General features: G+C 37.7%; 2 protein-coding genes across 2 annotated transcripts; both read right to left on the bottom strand.

Annotated features, from left to right (window-relative positions):
- Positions 1 to 426: 426 nt before the first annotated feature.
- Positions 427 to 1,455, bottom strand: LOC131793782 (QRFP-like peptide receptor). The gene has a single exon (XM_059111260.2). The coding sequence runs from the start codon at positions 1,453 to 1,455 to the stop codon at positions 427 to 429; it is 1,029 nt and encodes a 342-aa protein (XP_058967243.2).
- A 12,413-nt stretch (positions 1,456 to 13,868) lies between these two features.
- Positions 13,869 to 14,915, bottom strand: LOC131793783 (melatonin receptor type 1A-like). Its single transcript, XM_059111261.2, has one exon. The coding sequence runs from the start codon at positions 14,913 to 14,915 to the stop codon at positions 13,869 to 13,871; it is 1,047 nt and encodes a 348-aa protein (XP_058967244.2).
- Positions 14,916 to 19,508: the final 4,593 nt, after the last annotated feature.

The raw sequence follows: 19,508 nt of genomic DNA, 5'->3' as shown, positions 1-19,508 counted from the left end.
TGACTTACTGACTGACTTACTGACTGACTTACTGTCTGACGGACTGATTGACTGAATGACTGAATGGCTGACTTACAGACTGATGGACTGACTTACTGACCGACTGACTTACTGACTGACTTACTGACCGACTGAGATACCAACGTATTTACAAGTACGACAATGATAAGGATAAAAAACAGTTTTGACAAGAACTGATGTAACGAAAGACAACTTAAAAATTGCCTGCAGTCAAAGTTTTCACCGATGGCATATGCATTCGGTAGATAACCAGAAAAAAAACAGTAAAATTTGTTAAGGCATGACTTTTTTGACCCTCTTTGGTCTTCGAAATTTAGGTGAAATCTCCTTAACTTTATTTCCTTACAAATTATTCTCTCACAGCTTTAGCCTCTCCTCAGTTGATTTATATTTATTTCTTAAGCTTCAAAATTTGGATTCGAAAGTTTGAAGCGTATACGTAGCGTCTCTTTTATCTTCTACATCGTTTTCAAACCTCTTGTTAGCAATTCTTTTGGGGCACACTGAGAACAGGATTTTGAGGTAGCCTCCCCGGTAATTCTTGTTGCTTATCCCATATATGAACGGATTCACACAGCTGCTGACGAATACCAGAAGAGAAAGGAAATGATGTAATTTGGTATCCAGTCGCGCTTTTCCCATTACTGTCAAAGCGTAGTTGGTTTGACTTGGCGCGAAACAAATGATGAGCACGAAGCAAGCGGCGCCGACCATCCGCGTCATTTTCCCGAGTAATTTGGCCTTGCTCTCAGCTGAGGCGACATTGGACCTGCTTGCCTTACAAACCATGTGAATGAACAGGCACAACATGGTCAGGCTTGGAAGCACCATTTTGAACAGGACTTGAATAGTTCCAACAACAGCACGGACTGTATTTTGGCCCCAGAGAAACTTCCATTTGCATCGGTGGCTAGGTGAATTCGAAGGAACGAAAACGACTTCGAATGGGGTTGTAATGACTAGGAGGAGCGACCATAGCCACACGAGGAAGATGTAAACGAGGGTTCGCTTTTTGTTAAAGACTTCTTGGTATTGAAATGGCCTGACCACTGCATACCACCGCTCTGTTGCCAAAGCCATACAGATGTATGCAGAGAACACCACTAACTGAAACAGAATCACACGACTCCATATGAATCGGCAGAAGATGTCACCAATGACGTGATTTGTAGGATAAGGAAAAACGTTACCGAGGACAAAAGCTGGGTTGGTGATGAGAAGTAAGGCAGTCATAACATCGGATACGGCCAGGGACAGAATCAGTATGTTGTATGATTTCCTTAGAAGTTTCTTGTTCTCGACAAAGACGAGAATAACCAGGGTGTTTCCTATCATAGCGACGATAGACAGAATGGAGTATGTAAAACGTGTGAAGTTGGTTATTCCAAGTAGAGGCTGGCTTGATGATGGAGTCGATGAGTTAGAGACATTCATACTCGTCTTCTGGATAAGGGTACCCCGCTCTACTATCTTGGTTCTTTGCAATTTCAATCAATTCGTACTTACTTTTCAAAGTATTTGGGTAATCTGAAGATAAATGGAAACATACGCACATCTTAATTTGATCATTTACAACATTTCTTCGTTCGAAATTTCTGGTCTGTTACAAGCAGGTTAGTTGTTATAGATAACTGATTTGAGATGACGGGGGTGGATGCAACAGGGACTGCAGGCATTAATTGTGGCACGACTAATCTAACAAGGTCATGGAAGTGTAAGCGCCAAAGCAAAAGATCTTTTGTTGTGGGATTAAATTAGGCACAGCCACGCGGCAAGTAGCGACCAACATTTTGGCAAGTCTTGGGCTAACGTCTCATACACAACATAGGAAAAAAATTCCTTTGGAACAGCTGTGTTGAGAAATGGTTCACTCTCGGCGGTCCTTGAAAGGGATACAAGGTAAAGCATAAGTTCATGATACACGTTGCGGTTAATGGCCAATAAAACACTTTCCCCTTCGATATTTCAAGCTAAGCCTCATTAGACGTTTATGTATATCCATACTAATATTGATTTCAATACATCTTTTTTATGCATTTGATTCCAGTCTGCTTCCGGATCTCGGTGAACCATGAGATTATTAATTCTCGTCTTCTTACATTCAAGCAACATATTTTGATTATTTTGATGCGCTAATTTCCTCTCGACTAATCTTCTATCTTTCCTCAACGGGACAAGTTTTGTCCAAGTTCCCATCGAAGTTTAATCGGCAATAAATTCAAATTGTACGAGAACTGGTCAACAAGTAATGAAGGAAGTAGAACACTCGATCACACTGATCCCATGATAAATCAGGCACAGGATCAGTGAATAAAAAAATAGACCCGTAAGCAGAGTAATCTGCGAAATAACAACATTCGGAGAAGTTAGTCGGATGAACCCCATCTAGGGCCATCAAAAAGCGATAAACTAAACCTACCAAGTAAGCTGAAACTGCCTCGCTTTGCCTATGATACTCCCTAGAACATTTCGTTAACCTGGGTTTTCGCATGAAATCCTGATGGCAGAAGTTCGTTTATTGTGTTTTTGTCGCTTTTTTTCGCACGACTTTTATTGCGGATCGAAAGTCGCTGATTTGCGTTGGCAAAGTGACTTTGTTTTTAGCGATAAAAGAAAAATCAATCTGCATTTAGCAGCAATGTTTAAGTAATTTGTTTGTTCTTAATGGAGTTGGCCTCTTTTGCGTTTCTGTAAATGCCTACATTGTTTTTCTCCGCTTAGTACAAGAGTACTTCTTAAATTTTTGATCTTCCTGATAATGATCGTAATGGTTATTTGCTAGTTCTCCGCGTTTTGGGCAGTTTGTTTTTTTTTTTACCATTATTATTATTTGTTATTTTGAGTTTCTGTCTTTTGATTATTTTGTCGCTGTGATTACTATGGTTTTGGTTCCACGACATCCAATCAATAAGCGCTGCATATATAGAGGACTATACACCAATGGACAATCGCAACTACTTTATGATGCATTTAGTTGTTTCTTTATAAAATGAGACGAAAAAGTTCTCGTTCCTTTTCGACACTATAACTTAACTTGTTATATGCCAGCGGATTCCCTTGCTCTAAAATTAATAGTCATCGGTTGTTGAGTGATCAAATGGCCGTGAATTAATTTTTTTTGTATAGATTTTTGACACGAAAAAAATCAGTTTCCCTCGCAGAAACTTAGTTGAGAAGAGATTACTCGCTGTGTTATTACCCCACGGAATGCCTTAAAGTAACTCGGATCTGAATTTGAACAAAACTGTTGTCAAATTGACGACGAATAATGAAAATGATATGAATATCCTTATTAACTCGCTCTTTTCATCCTTGCGAAAACCACGCTTGAATTTCTTGGCATTAGTGTGCTAATCAACAGGATTTTATAAAGAAAAAACAGAGCACTCTTGACAACCTTTTCCCTCCATCTTTACGTTACAATTTGTCCGTTGATGGATTTCTTAGCGAAGGGCACGAGTGTCTTTGCAACCACACCAAAATTACGTCTTCAAAACACTCGCAAGAACCTTTTCGGTGCGAGACCTATTTTGCTTGACAACTACTGTGTCGGTATCCCGAGTAAAATTATCATTTATCCGCAATAAAACCGTTCGTTTGAAATTGAGTCAGTCTACCATGACAGCATGTCCTCTTTGGTTCCTCTTCAAATAAGTCCAGAATTGATTAATACATATCGGATAATCAAGTTATTCCTGAGCTCCGATAGAGAGTTCCCATTGTACCTGGTTTTTTCTTCTTTTACAGCACAAATCGCTGGCCTTCTCTTTCTTTGATTCAGCTTTTTATCTCCTTCTAAGCGCCCATTCATGTAGGTCTTATCAGTTGGACATAGCGATTTTTCGTTGCCTTCAATCTCGACTTTCAAATTCCTGCCTTTCTGGTATTTGACAACCTGCAGTCTTTCTTTTTTACCGAAAAAAGACACTAAACGTCTCCAACCTGGAACTTTCTGCTTTTGGCGTTGATGTACAGGCAATTTTTTCTTCATAGTTTTTAGTCTGTCACTCGTAACGGTTTTGATATACAATGAAAATATTTGGGCGGAGAACTTATTTTGAGCCAAAAGCAAACAAGTATTTCTCAATGACATCACTGAACTAATTGGTGATCTTTCAACAAAACAAACAATCAAATATAACAACGCCCAGATACAGAGGCACTTAACTGTACTGCGTGACCGAATAACCAGATAGGTAGGTAGCTATACACTTTATTGTAACTGGAAACGGCCTGGCTGAAAATGGCTTTCGGCCTGAGTAACGAAAAAAAGTCGTTATTAAGAGCAAATGGCGAACAGAGCACATTTCTGATGACTTAAAGTCTCTAATGCTATGGTGCAGATCGTATTTACTACAAAGAGTCGGGTTTTTTTCTTGATGGTCGTTCTTAATTGTTGTCAATTATTTAATTAGTTTCCATGGGAATCCTAAACCGAACAAACAAACCATCGACTGGTCAATAATAACCTATTTTTATCGCAAGGAGATCAGATGGACCCCGTGCAAATGCATCATTCATTTATAAATTAAATAATGTTACAAAACATGATCTCGGCCACAGAAGTAAAATATTTTTTTTTGGATACGGAGCATAATTAAAGCCAAAGACTTTAGTCTCCGTTATGGCCCTATGAAATACTAAATTAGAATCACACAATAGTTCAATGTTAAATTAATTTAAAAGCTTTAAGATTCCATGAACTCAGAAACTATGAGACGTAAAAATCCTCTTGATAAAATCAAATTAAGTAACTTCATTCAGATTTCTCGAGAGTGAAAAAGCGAACCAAATCATTGAAATTTTGAACAGCATTCTAAGCAAAAATTGCTTCATACATTTGTAGTTGGTATGTGGAATCGGAAGGAGATAGGATGACTTTGACTGGTGTTCCTTTTCTCTGGGAAAGAATTCATAATCTGCGAATCGATCTTTTCAGTATTTATATTGAATACGACATCCAGTTTTATTCCAGATCTCACACGCTATTATTAATATTCTGTGGAAATGATATGAAGACTAGGTTTTCTCTCACATGTGCGGGAATTAGTCTTGAAAGGGGTATAATTTTTTTTTTGCACCTAAATTTTCTTATTGTTTTCACGGTTGTGGAGGGAGATCATTTAAGGTAAGTTTCCTTCATGAATAATATATGCGCACATACTTTTTTTCAGATTTATCGCTGGTGATGTGGATGACATATCATCATGATAATAGGTTTTTTGACATTTTGAGGATCATGTTCCTTCATATTCTGTCTCAGTAGTAGAAGTCAGAAGATAAGTGACTCGTTGCTGACAAAGATTTGCTCATTACCTTTATATTTTTTAATGATTTGAAGGATTAAACAACGGTGCCTAATGTATGTCAACTTTCTTTTCCAATTAGTAAGTAGTTTTTGCTTGAGAAAAACCTCGAAGTTAGACCATAGGAAATTAGAGACAATATTTGATCAGCAAGACATAACTCTCCCATAATTCATTTAAGTGTATATAGAGATGATCTAATGACATCTTTTAACCTACTAATGTGGCAGTACAAGACCTTGTCAGAACTAATCATCAATTTAGATCCCATAATGATGATCGCCGCTTACACAATTTTCATTATTTGATTTACCTTACGACATAGTTGCTAATAGGAGTGAGCCATTTGAACAAAATATTATAAAGACTTCAAGACTTTCCTTCGCGCGAGATTGCTGTTTTTTTTTTCAAGTAAAATGTGCTTTTGCTCCTAATAATTCAGGAAAGAAAGAGGATTAACTTGACATATGTATTCATACTTAATTTAAAATTTGCTCTCTGTAGGTGCGGTTCAAGCATCAAAAATAAATTCAATTCTCACCTTAACGCCGAAGCAGCAGTCTCTTCACAAAAACGAGCGTGAACTTGAGATATTTTTTCACATTGAATTTGAATTTTTCTCCTTGAATGTGTGGTTCAAGTATCAAAAATAAATTCAAATCTCACCTCAATCCCGAAGCAACTCTTCCCAAAGCCAATGAATTCTTCCTTCGTTTTTCTCTGTTAACCTCTATGGTAAAAAGTTAATTTTGTTTGAAAGTTGCTTGTGAGTCACCCTCTGAACAGATTTCGTTAACCCGCCGCTATCAGATGCGAAGGTTTTTCAATCGAAACAGATATGTTGTAGTGCTGTAAGTAAAGTGTGGTAATGTTAATTTTTCGTTATGGTAATATCATAAGTCTTAGCATGTGTCTTTATACACAAAATTCCCAAGCAACCGAGAGTCGATTTACCAGACTATAATGTTCGGCCGAAGCGTTCAAAACATGAGTTAATGGAACTCTTAAGCTAAACCAATTTCTTCAAGGAAACATTTTTCTGCAATAAATGGACAACATCTATTTAAGCGCAAACCTCTTGTTTCAGTGTCCTATGACTTTTCCCAGGCTTTTACTTTTCGTGTGCCAGGAGCTAAAAGACTCTAAGGACTTTTCTATGGTTCATAGTGAACAATAACACTATCAATTTTGGGACCATATACGTCTCGGCGCGTTTCGGTAAATATTCACTGACACTAAGCGAAACGAGATAGCTTATTTCTAAATAATGGTTTAGTTGAATAAAAGAAGCTGGCCATGTCAAGAAAGAACGATGAAAGGCTTAATGGTCTTCCATTAATTAAACGTTTTCGTCATTAACTTTGTGAATTTCTGGCATAAAGAGTGCGATTAGTCTCGAGAAATTCGGCTTAGAAAGGAGTGTGTCACATTTCTTTCGAAAAATTCCCAACCTACGTACAGCAAACTTCATTTCAAACCCGGAATTTATAAAATTAAAATATTTTTCCGCGCTAAGAAACAATCCAGTTTATGTGAAAATGACGGGATAAATATACTCCATCTGATGCTGACCTTTATTTGAAATCAAGAGACTTGTGAGAAGTGAGACTTTATATCGATACATCCTAATGCAGCAACGATACATCGATATATATCGATACATCCTAATGCAGCAACGATACATCGATATATATCGATACATCCTAATGCAGCAACGATACATCGATATATATCGATACATCCTAATGCAGCAACTATACATCGATATATATCGATACATCCTAATGCAGCAACTATACATCGATATATATCGATACATCCTAATGCAGCAACGATACATCGATATATATCGATACATCCTAATGCAGCAACTATACATCGATATATATCGATACATCCTAATGCAGCAACGATACATCGATATATATCGATACATCCTAATGCAGCAACTATACATCGATATATATCGATACATCCTAATGCAGCAACTATACATCGATATATATCGATACATCCTAATGCAGCAACTATACATCGATATATATCGATACATCCTAATGCAGCAACGATACATCGATATATATCGATACATCCTAATGCAGCAACGATACATCGATATATATCGATACATCCTAATGCAGCAACGATACATCGATATATATCGATACATCCTAATGCAGCAACTATACATCGATATATATCGATACATCCTAATGCAGCAACGATACATCGATATATATCGATACATCCTAATGCAGCAACTATACATCGATATATATCGATACATCCTAATGCAGCAACTATACATCGATATATATCGATACATCCTAATGCAGCAACTATACATCGATATATATCGATACATCCTAATGCAGCAACGATACATCGATATATATCGATACATCCTAATGCAGCAACGATACATCGATATATATCGATACATCCTAATGCAGCAACGATACATCGATATATATCGATACATCCTAATGCAGCAACTATACATCGATATATATCGATACATCCTAATGCAGCAACTATACATCGATATATATCGATACATCCTAATGCAGCAACGATACATCGATATATATCGATACATCCTAATGCAGCAACTATACATCGATATATATCGATACATCCTAATGCAGCAACTATACATCGATATATATCGATACATCCTAATGCAGCAACTATACATCGATATATATCGATACATCCTAATGCAGCAACGATACATCGATATATATCGATACATCCTAATGCAGCAACTATACATCGATATATATCGATACATCCTAATGCAGCAACGATACATCGATATATATCGATACATCCTAATGCAGCAACTATACATCGATATATATCGATACATCCTAATGCAGCAACTATACATCGATATATATCGATACATCCTAATGCAGCAACTATACATCGATATATATCGATACATCCTAATGCAGCAACTATACATCGATATATATCGATACATCCTAATGCAGCAACGATACATCGATATATATCGATACATCCTAATGCAGCAACTATACATCGATATATATCGATACATCCTAATGCAGCAACGATACATCGATATATATCGATACATCCTAATGCAGCAACGATACATCGATATATATCGATACATCCTAATGCAGCAACTATACATCGATATATATCGATACATCCTAATGCAGCAACTATACATCGATATATATCGATACATCCTAATGCAGCAACGATACATCGATATATATCGATACATCCTAATGCAGCAACTATACATCGATATATATCGATACATCCTAATGCAGCAACGATACATCGATATATATCGATACATCCTAATGCAGCAACTATACATCGATATATATCGATACATCCTAATGCAGCAACGATACATCGATATATATCGATACATCCTAATGCAGCAACTATACATCGATATATATCGATACATCCTAATGCAGCAACTATACATCGATATATATCAATACATCCTAATGCAGCAACGATACATCGATATATATCGATACATCCTAATGCAGCAACTATACATCGATATATATCGATACATCCTAATGCAGCAACGATACATCGATATATATCGATACATCCTAATGCAGCAACTATACATCGATATATATCGATACATCCTAATGCAGCAACTATACATCGATATATATCGATACATCCTAATGCAGCAACGATACATCGATATATATCGATACATCCTAATGCAGCAACTATACATCGATATATATCGATACATCCTAATGCAGCAACGATACATCGATATATATCGATACATCCTAATGCAGCAACTATACATCGATATATATCGATACATCCTAATGCAGCAACGATACATCGATATATATCGATACATCCTAATGCAGCAACTATACATCGATATATATCGATACATCCTAATGCAGCAACTATACATCGATATATATCAATACATCCTAATGCAGCAACGATACATCGATATATATCGATACATCCTAATGCAGCAACTATACATCGATATATATCGATACATCCTAATGCAGCAACGATACATCGATATATATCGATACATCCTAATGCAGCAACTATACATCGATATATATCGATACATCCTAATGCAGCAACTATACATCGATATATATCGATACATCCTAATGCAGCAACGATACATCGATATATATCGATACATCCTAATGCAGCAACTATACATCGATATATATCGATACATCCTAATGCAGCAACGATACATCGATATATATCGATACATCCTAATGCAGCAACTATACATCGATATATATCGATACATCCTAATGCAGCAACGATACATCGATATATATCGATACATCCTAATGCAGCAACTATACATCGATATATATCGATACATCCTAATGCAGCAACTATACATCGATATATATCAATACATCCTAATGCAGCAACGATACATCGATATATATCGATACATCCTAATGCAGCAACTATACATCGATATATATCGATACATCCTAATGCAGCAACGATACATCGATATATATCGATACATCCTAATGCAGCAACTATACATCGATATATATCGATACATCCTAATGCAGCAACTATACATCGATATATATCGATACATCCTAATGCAGCAACTATACATCGATATATATCGATACATCCTAATGCAGCAACGATACATCGATATATATCGATACATCCTAATGCAGCAACGATACATCGATATATATCGATACATCCTAATGCAGCAACGATACATCGATATATATCGATACATCCTAATGCAGCAACTATACATCGATATATATCGATACATCCTAATGCAGCAACGATACATCGATATATATCGATACATCCTAATGCAGCAACGATACATCGATATATATCGATACATCCTAATGCAGCAACGATACATCGATATATATCGATACATCCTAATGCAGCAACGATACATCGATATATATCGATACATCCTAATGCAGCAACGATACATCGATATATATCGATACATCCTAATGCAGCAACGATACATCGATATATATCGATACATCCTAATGCAGCAACTATAACTGACGTTTCGACAAGCTGAAGGGAAGGCATGATCAGAGTTTGGTAATTTACAATTGTTGGTTATTAGAGCGATACACTTCTGTTTCCTTAAAATAAGTTTGGCCTTGATATTATCAACTGTGAAGACTCGAGTGGCGAACTTTTGTTTTGATTGGTCTGATTCGATATTGTTGATACAGTTGTTAATAAAAGCCAATTTTCTCCGTCATAAAGGTCAAGGGATATTGTTTTCACTAGGTCAAACTCCAAGCTTTTCCAACAAAGTGGACGATTTTTAAAGTATCGAAACTATTTTCGAAGCGCTCAATGTTGGTTCATCAAATTGGTCAGCTGCTGCGCAAGATTCCATGTTTTATTTCATGCTGCCATTATATTTAAAAAAATCCATTTTTATCAGAAGAAAAAATTGACTAGTTTGTCCGAAGAAGAATCAACGGCCCTTGAAAACCTCGTCAAACGTTAAGAGATTGTAGATGAAGCACCTGCTGATAAAGGCACCGCGGTACAATAAACTTGTTTGTTACTGACAAAATCATTTGCGGCAAGCCTCTCAGCTCTTCTGACGTCTCTTTCTTTATTTATGTAAAGATTCTTTTCAGAGTCCCTTTTCCGAGAAACAATTGCCAACTCCTGCTCAAACTTTCATGACAATGACCGTCACCGTGCCCTGAACTTCTGTTTTTTGCAATGAGCTTTAAACCGAAAATTTACCTGCCATTTATCCAGACCTCCTCATTGCTTCCGCTTGCAGTTTCCCGAACAAATTTATTGCAAGTTTCATTTCCAAGTTCGTCAAGGAAGAAAATCTAATTTTGTTGTGCATATTATTACGCTATAAATTGTTTTGAAATTACCCACAGTTCTCTTTAAACTAGACAAGTACGTAAGTTATTTTTCTGTTAAAAGTTCTCCTTAAGTTAACCCACAATCAGACGTTTTTTTTAAGGGCTTGCGTGGATGATTATGACAGCTTTTCCGTGAAAACGGCTATCATAATCTCAAGCCCTAAACACTTAATCAAAATCACGTTGCTTTTACCTTCACCAATGTATTTCACGACCTACTCACCGTGCTTACACCATGCAAAGCAAGCTATACCTGATGAGACCTGAAGAAGACTGGTAGCTTAAGTGTAGCCGTGCCCTCCTCCCGTGGCGGAGACTGGGAGATGGCCTCCCTGTCGGTAACGCGTTGTGGAGAATTTGTACCGGAAGTGGGTTCTCGTGTCGAGAACAGACTCCCTGTTGAATCTTTCACCCTTATAGATAGCGGCATCTAAGAGAGTAGCTGCTGAGACAAATATGTCAGCTTTAAATTTGATTATTGGGTAGAGTTTATTTGCTTCTTCAATGAACTGGCGCAAGAGAAAGATAATGTCGTCAATGTAGCGTTTCCAAACGAACGGTTTGTGAGCGCCTTCATTTAGGATTTGCATTTCGATTTTAGCCATGAAGATATTTGCAAAAGCTACCGCCATTTTGATGCCCATGGTGGTCAACATGCATAAGTTAGCTATGGGAAATTGTAAAAAGATAGTAAAAAAGGAACAAACGATAATAAAAATAGCAGGAAAAGAGAGAAAACTATCATATCTAATTTCGAAAAAGAGAAAGGAAGAAAAAAACAACCAACACCAACCAAAACCGTATGAAAAAAAGAGATAAAACAGCGGCCCAGTTACAACTTGTCTGCCAGATCCAAATCTTACTCAGAGAGGAGTTACTCGACCCCGACCCCCACTCGTTGCGCGCCCACTATTACCAGTCGACCACCTGGGATTTCCATATTATATTAGCATAAATCGTCGGTGTAAAGAGTTTTTTAAATACCGGGTTGGGGGTAAAGGTGATGAAGTTTTTTCTGACTTAGATACAATGGAGCGTTTCCGGTCAAGAATAAAGAAAATGAATCATACAAAGAACTGATAGAAGCGATATAAACGAGGAATATTAGCACGTGCCGTATTGACGGACGGCCTCGTTTTCCGAGACTCGTTAGACACAACGATTTGGACACTTTTCAAAGAAGCTATCGAGAGTGTGCATTTGCACAATTGACGCATTTTTACCTCTGAAGACGCATTTATGATACATACAATTCTTTTATTTTATGCTCACTTTTCACCAGACGCAGCTTTTGTAGCCGGAACATCATTTGTTAGGTTAATCAACAGAGATTTGTGGTATTGGCCGCTGTGCTGATACTTGCGTGGAACCTTTTAAATTTCCTATTCGCCCATAAAACATACCATTTAAAATACATTCATTTTGTACAAAAATTAGATCCCTTACAAAGGGACATAGATATACATTGTCCCAATGCAAACACTTTCATAAGTTACACTGCACTGTATTAATCGATACCCTTTCCTCAGCGACAATTGGTGGCACTTACATAATATATTTAGTTCTAAATTCGTGTCCGCTTGGTATCCTCGTACTCCACTATCTTAGCAATGAAACATCAGGGGAATACTCCATCTAAAATCTAGCTGGCCTGTACATCCGTTATGCAGCTCTTTTAAATATTACTGAATTTAGGACAGAGCCTTCAAAACCTGCTGAACTATGTGAGAGGGCAGTCAACCTTTCAGCAGAACTAGATACTTTTTTATCCATTCACTTAATTGGCAACAGAAAAGTCGTACTGAGGAGGAAGAGGACATGCCCGACATGCAACTATCGCTAAATATGCATAAGTTAGATATGAAAAACTATTAAAAAAAAAAAAAATTTGAATACATTTTTCGGACAGTTTTCAAAGAGGCTATCAAAGAGTGAATCCAACTGACTCAAGTAACCATGGACCGTGTAGACTGTAGACATCAAGCCTAATAATATAAATCATAACTGGGCAGGTGAACTAAATGCAACCATCTTTGTTATGTGTGAATAGTGTTGACCTCTCTCCTTCTCTTCTCCTTTTTCCGCCTGCACCCCGCGAGAGGGCTTGCTATCAAACCATGTATTAGTAACAAGAGTTCCGTGGTCATCCCTTTGCCCTTTACCTAATTTGAATCAAAGTTCTGGCTGATAATTCTCCCTCTTAGGATCTAGGCATTTTTTCGTAGAGTAATTAAACAAAGTTATTGTCATTTCGAGATAACATTCTCCATTTAAAAAAGTTTTTCGATCTCATCATCGCTTTGTCAGTGAATATAAACTGAAATGGTAAGGAGAAATTGCATGTGCCTCGTCTTTTCGACTTTTTCATGTGCCCACACAACCAAGGTCGTATTCTTCTGGGATCAAAGGTTTTAACCGCAGTTTTAGTTGAAGCGTTTTAAGATTCCTTATAGACATTGAGAAATGACTGGTAGCTGTGCACCCTACTTATTAAGCTTGCGAAGACGACAGCGGTCGCTACGCATGCTTTTTGAAGGAATTTGATTTTCAAGTTAATTATTTGAATTTAAAAGTAATTTTACTCCATTTGACTTTATTTTTCACATGAGTGTTTTTCTCTTTAAGCTGAATTTTCCCTCGCACTTTCCACCATAGAAACTGCTGTGATGGCAGTACCGTCGCTTCCATCTGTTACTCGATTACTGTTTATTCTTCCACTGATTTTAAAACAGACTGAGAGCATGATTCTGAGGTAACCGTTGCGGTAGTTCTTGTTGCTCAACCCATATATGAACGGATTCACACAGCTGTTAACAAATACCAAAATAGAGAGACCATGGTGCAGTTCACTATCCAGTCGTGCTTTTCCAGCCATTGCCAGCGCGTAGTTGATTTGATTTGGCGCGTAGCACACAATGAGCATGAAGCAGGCGGCGCCGACCATCCGCGTCATTTTCCCGCGCAATTTAGCTTTGCTTTCAGCTGAGGCGACTGTAGACCTGCCTGCCTTGTAAACCATGTGAAGGAACAGACACAACATGGTCAGGCATGGGAGCACCATTTTGAACAGGACTTGAATGATTGCAACAATACTGCGCACTTGTTGTTTACCCCAGAACAATTTCCATTTGCAGCGGCGATTCAATGGCTCCGTGGGAACATACGCAACTTCGAACAGAGATGTGCCACAGAGGAGAAATGACCACAGCCACACGAGGGAGATGTAAACGAGCGTTCGCTTCTTGTTAAAGACCTCTTTGTATTTATATGGTCTGACCACTGCATACCACCGCTCAGTTGCCAAAGCCATACAGATGTAAGCGGAGAAAACCACCAGCTGGAACAGAATCGTACGACTCCACAATACACGGCAGAAGATGTCGCCAATGATGTGATTTGTTGGATAAGGAAACGCGTCACCAAGGACAAAAGCTGGGTTTGTGCTGAGCAGCAGGGCAGTGAGAACATCAGATATGGCCAAAGACAGAATTAATATGTTGTAGGATTTTTTTAATAGATCCTTGTTCCCGACAAAGACGAGAATAACCAAGATGTTCCCAATTATAGCGACGACGGACAGAATAGAGTATGTTGTCCGTGTGAACGTGGTTATTCCAGGAGGAGGTTGAGGGCTTAGTGAAGGCGTTGATTCGTTGGAGACGTTCATAATTACCATATGGGTGTCAGCGTCTGGATGAAGTGTCTTATTTGATGCCTTAAAATTATCTGTTCTTCGGTGCTAGCATGGATTACTCTGTTAGTTTGCGTAAGAACACATAAAAAAAGTATTAATCCCAGCATTCACTTCAAACCTGCCCAAGATTGCCAGCTGTAACAGGCTTGAGATGTTCTGCAACAAATTTGGAAAAGAATTTGGGAGCAATGAGCTATTTCTCTCGATGTGAAACTTAAAAGAGACCCGAACAGAAAAATGTGTTGCACAGTTCGTCAGATGAGAGGTTTGCCATTGAACGTTACTTTGAAAGAGGATTTCGTTATGATACTATTGCTTAGTTTTTAGAAAAAAAGGGATGAAGGGCCTTCGGTTTCACGTTTAATCATAACCATTACAATTTCCTCAAATGTGATTGTTGCATCAGCTGCTTTACATTTCACTGATCACTCTGTAAAATTGTAATCGGACAGTTGGCCATAATCGGACACCTTTAATCGGACAGTTAAAGCAGCCAATCATACTAAGTCCACTCACTGGCTTAATCCACCGCTTTGCGGTCGTCCGATTTTGTTAATCACTCGAACGATTACAGACCGAATTGGACTCCAGTCGGTCCTATTATCATTATTAATTATCTCCCGAACTTCGTGCTCTGAATGGACTTCATTTCTCCTCAGTCTCAACCCAAACTCACACAACCTTCTCTTTAGAGTCCTCAAGTTCATAGAAATACCATGGTATTTTTCTAAAAACTGAACAATACATCGACGTCAGAATAGCTCATTGCTCATAAACTGTTTTCCACATTTGTGGCAGAACATCCCAATGCACTTGGTACAGTTTAGTCTGTTCGCGTAGTGACTCCAGGTCGACCTAGTGCAACCTGGTGCGACACGATGTGCTGTATCTTGACAAAGTGCTGACTACTGGCGCAAGTGTCACGTTACAAAAAATTTTTCTCGATTTGCAAAAATTTTCTGATTTTGGAAAGATTCTTGGATTGTAAACTATTTTCGATTTTCATGAAACTTTCTTGTGGATCTATGAATTAGGCCAAGATTTGAAATTGATTTCTCGATTTGAGAAACTTTTCAAAAGCGATTTGTCTAAAAGATATCGATTCTAAATATTTTTTCGGATTTTCAAAATATTTTTGGATCGTCCCTTTTCGGCTTCCCTACTTTGTAAATTTATATCATATTAAGGACTCAGTCGTGTAGTAGTCGTAGTTGCTGTTGACGGGAGTGACCGAAAATTTAGAAAGCTTTACGGAGAGAGAGTTACTATGGAAGATTATTCATTTTGAGTAGATTGGAGACAATTGTGAGATTGTTTCAGTGGTGAGCCAAGTCATGAATTGCGGTGCGCTTAAGTAACTTTATCAAGGATAACTACTGTATTGCCTTTAGGAGTCGCTCTTTGGTAACAACATTACGACTTGTCTAATAAAGTGGTTAAATTTAAAGGATTGTGGTGTTTTCTCTATCGGTTGAATTATACCGTAACAGATGTCTATAGCTGGTTTCTTTTCTTCTTCTTCAATATGTCACTGTAATCTGCCCTTTGCCGAAACAACTTCTGTTTTAGCCGCTGTTGAAACTTTTGATCGACAAAGGAATGAAGCTTTATGGAATTGTTTAAGCTTGACTGACTATGAGAAGTTTAAAATCTAGGATGATTTGGCCAAAAAGTCCGAATAACAAAACTGACGAAGCCCTATGTTTCACTATGTCATGTGCCGAAAAGATATTTTACCACTTTCTCACTTCTAAGTTGGCAATATTATCCTCTGAGCTAGAAATACTCTAAATCAACTTAGCTTGGCAAGCTTTTATTATATTTCACCAAGGCTGGCTTCAAACCTTCCGGCCATTAATGGTAATTATTTGAGTCCGAGGGCGGCACTCGAGACCGAGAGCACAGTTTCTCCCAATACGGACCTCCCGGCTAGCGAATAAAATACATATATCCCTGAATTTTCAGGGAAGCTGCGTTGACTGACAGTTTCTCGGGCTTTTCATTTTACATCAGTAATTCACTCAGTACTCACCAGCGATGTTGCTCATCTATGTTCCACGACATTGGATCAGTTCTAACCAGCGACTGCAGTGGTATGGTTTTCGTTGCCGTTTTTATTGCAGACAATGCCAGACCCGGAAAGCACCTGTCCTCTGATGTACCGCCCAGATTTAGGAAACTAAAGAGAACCATCCATTTTTTTTCGGTGAAGCAATTTACAAGTGATTGGTTTGTGCTAAATGGATTATAATATTCAACAATGAAACAAACGCAGTAAAATCTCAAGGGCTGCACTAATTCCTGTTATTATTTATGTTCCCTAGCGCATCTTTGCATTTGCAAAATTTTCACACGGTTTTGAAAAGCTCTGCGTAATAGGAGGGAACCTTTCGGCAAGTCATTGGAAAGAGTAAGTGCATTTTTTTCTGAAGACAATAAACGCAATTTCAGAGAATCAATTTTTCTTTTGTTATTCATTTGCGCGTATACCGTTCTGAACCTCTCTGCGAACATATAAACACAGTTTAGAATCAGGATGCTTTTAAAATTTCCATTATCGTAATGTAAAGGACTTGCAGGAAATTCATAATTTTTAATTTGGAAGGGATTCGGTGCGTCTTGTTTTTAATTAAAATTTTTTATGAAATGAAAGGCTGAAGATCTTTCACAGTAACTTAACAACTAACATTTGATTTTTCATGTTCCGACGTAATGACTGCTTGGCTCTTAAAGCAGCAATTTTCAATTGAATGCCAAAATTGATCCCTGTTTGGATTATTTTTTCTATTTATTACAGTCTGTGAAACAAATAAAGACACGCTTGCATGTCATCATGATCCCCATTTTGACTACAACATACCTCAGAAGTTTGACAAGAAGTGTCTTGAATATCCATATTTTTCTGAAGGGCAGATAAGTAAGATTACGTACCAAGATGAAACGAACATTTCTATATGATGTTTCGAAAGCTAAAGACTACTAGGAAAATCTCTAATAATGCCTTCTACCACTTTTAATGATTTCAGATTTCGAATTCAACAAAAGAGCACATCTCCGTCAAGTGTCTCAAAAATTAAACCAAAATAATCACAACGGCCCAATTTCAGAAGCCAAAGCGAAGAAAAGAAAATCGCCCAAAGCATGGGAAAATGCGAGTGCCTTGAAAAATACACGATTGTTGTTTTGTTGGTTTTTTTCAGTGGTGTGAATTAACTAGACCAATCACAGACGTCTGTTTTAAATCATTACGAATCTAAACAGGGATCAAATTTTGACATTCAATTGAAAATTTCTCCATTTGGAGCCAAGCACTAAGACGTCAAAAATGAAAAAGAAAATGAAATAGCTGAAATTACCGCTTCACTGATAATTTCTTAAAAGCTGATGGACTGTTTGTGTTTGCGATATTACCCAGTTTTCACAATGAAGTATTTTTGTTCAATGTCTTTAATGGGATAAATGTGCGCACGGTAAGCTTCGATACGCACACACACTGAGAATAGCTGGGACTACGACGAAACTGAAGCAGATTCGAGCAACTTTCCACCAAATATATCGTTTCTTTGTATAAACCAAACAGGCAAGAGATTACAAACTGCAGTATATTTAGCAAATAGAGAAGCCTTGACAGTGCTCTGTTCTGTTGTAGAGCACGCAGAAAGCAGCTAGAGCACGAGAGAAGTGAAGAGAGAAACACAAGACGTACAACATTTCAGTACAAGATCACTGAAAACGTAAGACTCAATTTTAACAAATTTCTGTGACTGAAGGATTCTTGTGTAGTCCCATCATTAAAGAAACTATTTACACTACATCATGCGTCAGGCCTAGTTTGGTTGTGAACGACTTTCCGGTGAACCATATTTATCCTCGAAAAAACTCCAAAAATCTACAAACAAATAAAAGAAACTGTTTCGTCTTTTATTCGTTAGAGTCTGTTTGGTAGTTAATGGTTGCACACCTTGAACTATCTGATTTCGTTAAATAAATTAAAAAATATATTTTTTCATCTAATGATTACGAAAAGCATTTTGCTGTTCACGCGTGGTTTCCTGATCAAAGGCAGTAGCGGTGTGAAGGAAAATTTAGGGATGTCATCAAACAAGCTTAGTTTAATTTAAAGTGTAAACCACTTTGACAAATATCTGTATCTTTCATTCGCCTTTCGAGCATAATAATTATTTCTTAAACATCAGCCTCCTGTCGACAAGGACCAAACAGACCGTGGACAGCTCTGGCTGTCGAGGAGTTGATTACCCGGGAAAAATTAACGCCCGGGTGGAGTATGGGAATATTTTGTGACTATGTATCGAGGGCTTAATTAAATATGCTACGCAAGTAAATGCCGCGTTTGGTGCAAAGTGAACATTAAATTAATGAAATTGATGTATGATAACTGTGTCCACAGAGGTAAAAATGAGTGATACCCAGTTTGCAACAATGTCCCGACGCACACACTCGATAGCTTCTTTGAAAAATGTCCGAAACGTCGTGTTTGACGAGCCCCGAAAAACGAGGCAGTCCGCTAATACGACATATGCTAATATTCCTCGTTTATATCACGTC

Source organism: Pocillopora verrucosa, chromosome 9 (genome assembly GCF_036669915.1).
Source record: "Pocillopora verrucosa isolate sample1 chromosome 9, ASM3666991v2, whole genome shotgun sequence".
NCBI classification, from domain to species: Eukaryota; Metazoa; Cnidaria; class Anthozoa; order Scleractinia; family Pocilloporidae; genus Pocillopora; species Pocillopora verrucosa.
This window is presented reverse-complemented; position numbering and strand designations above follow the sequence as displayed.